The 1236-nt window shown below is 51.1% G+C and overlaps 1 protein-coding gene across 1 annotated transcript in view; it reads right to left on the bottom strand.

Moving 5' to 3' along the window:
- LOC106528744 (spore wall protein 2-like) overlaps positions 1-1236 on the bottom strand; it is a 3344-nt gene that overhangs the window by 338 nt on the left and 1770 nt on the right. Inside the window, exons 3-4 of the mRNA XM_014023991.1 lie at positions 649-1233; positions 303-501 (exon numbers count right to left, since the gene is read on the bottom strand). Coding sequence (XP_013879445.1) covers positions 303-501; positions 649-1233 — 784 coding nt within the window. The remainder of the gene's footprint in view (positions 1-302; positions 502-648; positions 1234-1236) is intronic.

Genomic DNA, 1236 nt, shown 5'->3' on the forward strand with positions numbered 1-1236 from the left:
GTTTCATACATTGTCATCTCAGTCCTCAGATTATTCAGCCCTTCTACAGTAGATCATTCTGCTCACCTGTCTTCACTCCTAATTATCACAGCTGTCTCCACTCTCCACTTAGCCTCTGACTACTTGTACTGGTTCTCATGCTCTCCACCTTCGTCCGTTCATTGTTTGTTTCTGTTTGTTTTCTGTCATGGCCCTCTTGTTCATGTATTAGTTTTTGTTATTTGATCCAAGCCATAGACTTTGTTTGCTGCCACGCAAGCTTTTTATTTTTCTTTAATAAATACTTTTCATTATTTGGAAACCTGCCTGCATTTGGGTCCATCCTTCCATTAAGCTCTGACAGAATGAACGGACCATCCAAGGACCCAGCAGGCAGGGTCATCGCCACCTTCACCGCTCCAAGTGTGGAGGAGTCGGTTCCAGTTTTGCCACCGGAGGAACTTGAGGTGTCGCACCCGTTGATCAGCGGGTCTTTGTTGATGCTCGGGTGGTCCCTCTCTCCTGCTGCCCACCTTCAGCTTTATCAGCAGATCGTCAACGTCCTGTTGGAGTGCACCGATCTGCTGCAGCTGCCCGGCCACCTTCTTCTCCTCATCCACATTCGTGGGGTTTTTTCCAAACTGGTTGGTTCCAGCTCTACCGCCTCACCTGCCTCCAACACCTCCATGTCAGCCACACCATCTACTGCTGAGTCAGAGCGTTCCTGCTCCACGGGGCCCTCTGCCCCCTGCGCCCCCTGGAAGGGGGCCACATCCTCTGCTCCCTCAGCCTCATCTCGCCGCCATCGGAGGAGGAAATCGGCTGCGGCCTCAGGGCAGGTTTCAACTGCCCCACCTCCCTGCTTCATCAGCTTATCGGGGTTTGTTAGAACCCCTAGAGGGGAGGAAGCTGTAGCATCTGAGAGACCCAGCTCTGTTGCTACAGCGTCTTTTCCTGCATCATCTTCATCATCACCATCATTGCCTTCTTTTGGTCCTGCATCATCTTCATCATCATCGCCTTCGTCTGGTCCTGCATCTTCTTTGTCATCGCCTTCGTCTGGTCCTGCATCATCTTTGTCATCGCCTTCGTCTGGTCCTGCATCATCTTCGTCATCACCATCATCGCCGTCGTCTGGTCCTGCATCATCTTCGTCATCACCAACATTGCCTTCGTCTGGTCTTGCATCATCTTTGTCATCACCAACATTGCCTTCGTCTGGTCTTGCATCATCTTTGTTATCACCAACATTGCCTT

The sequence above is a fragment of the Austrofundulus limnaeus genome, unplaced genomic scaffold (genome assembly GCF_001266775.1).
Source record: "Austrofundulus limnaeus strain Quisiro unplaced genomic scaffold, Austrofundulus_limnaeus-1.0 Scaffold402, whole genome shotgun sequence".
Lineage (NCBI taxonomy): Eukaryota > Metazoa > Chordata > Actinopteri > Cyprinodontiformes > Rivulidae > Austrofundulus > Austrofundulus limnaeus.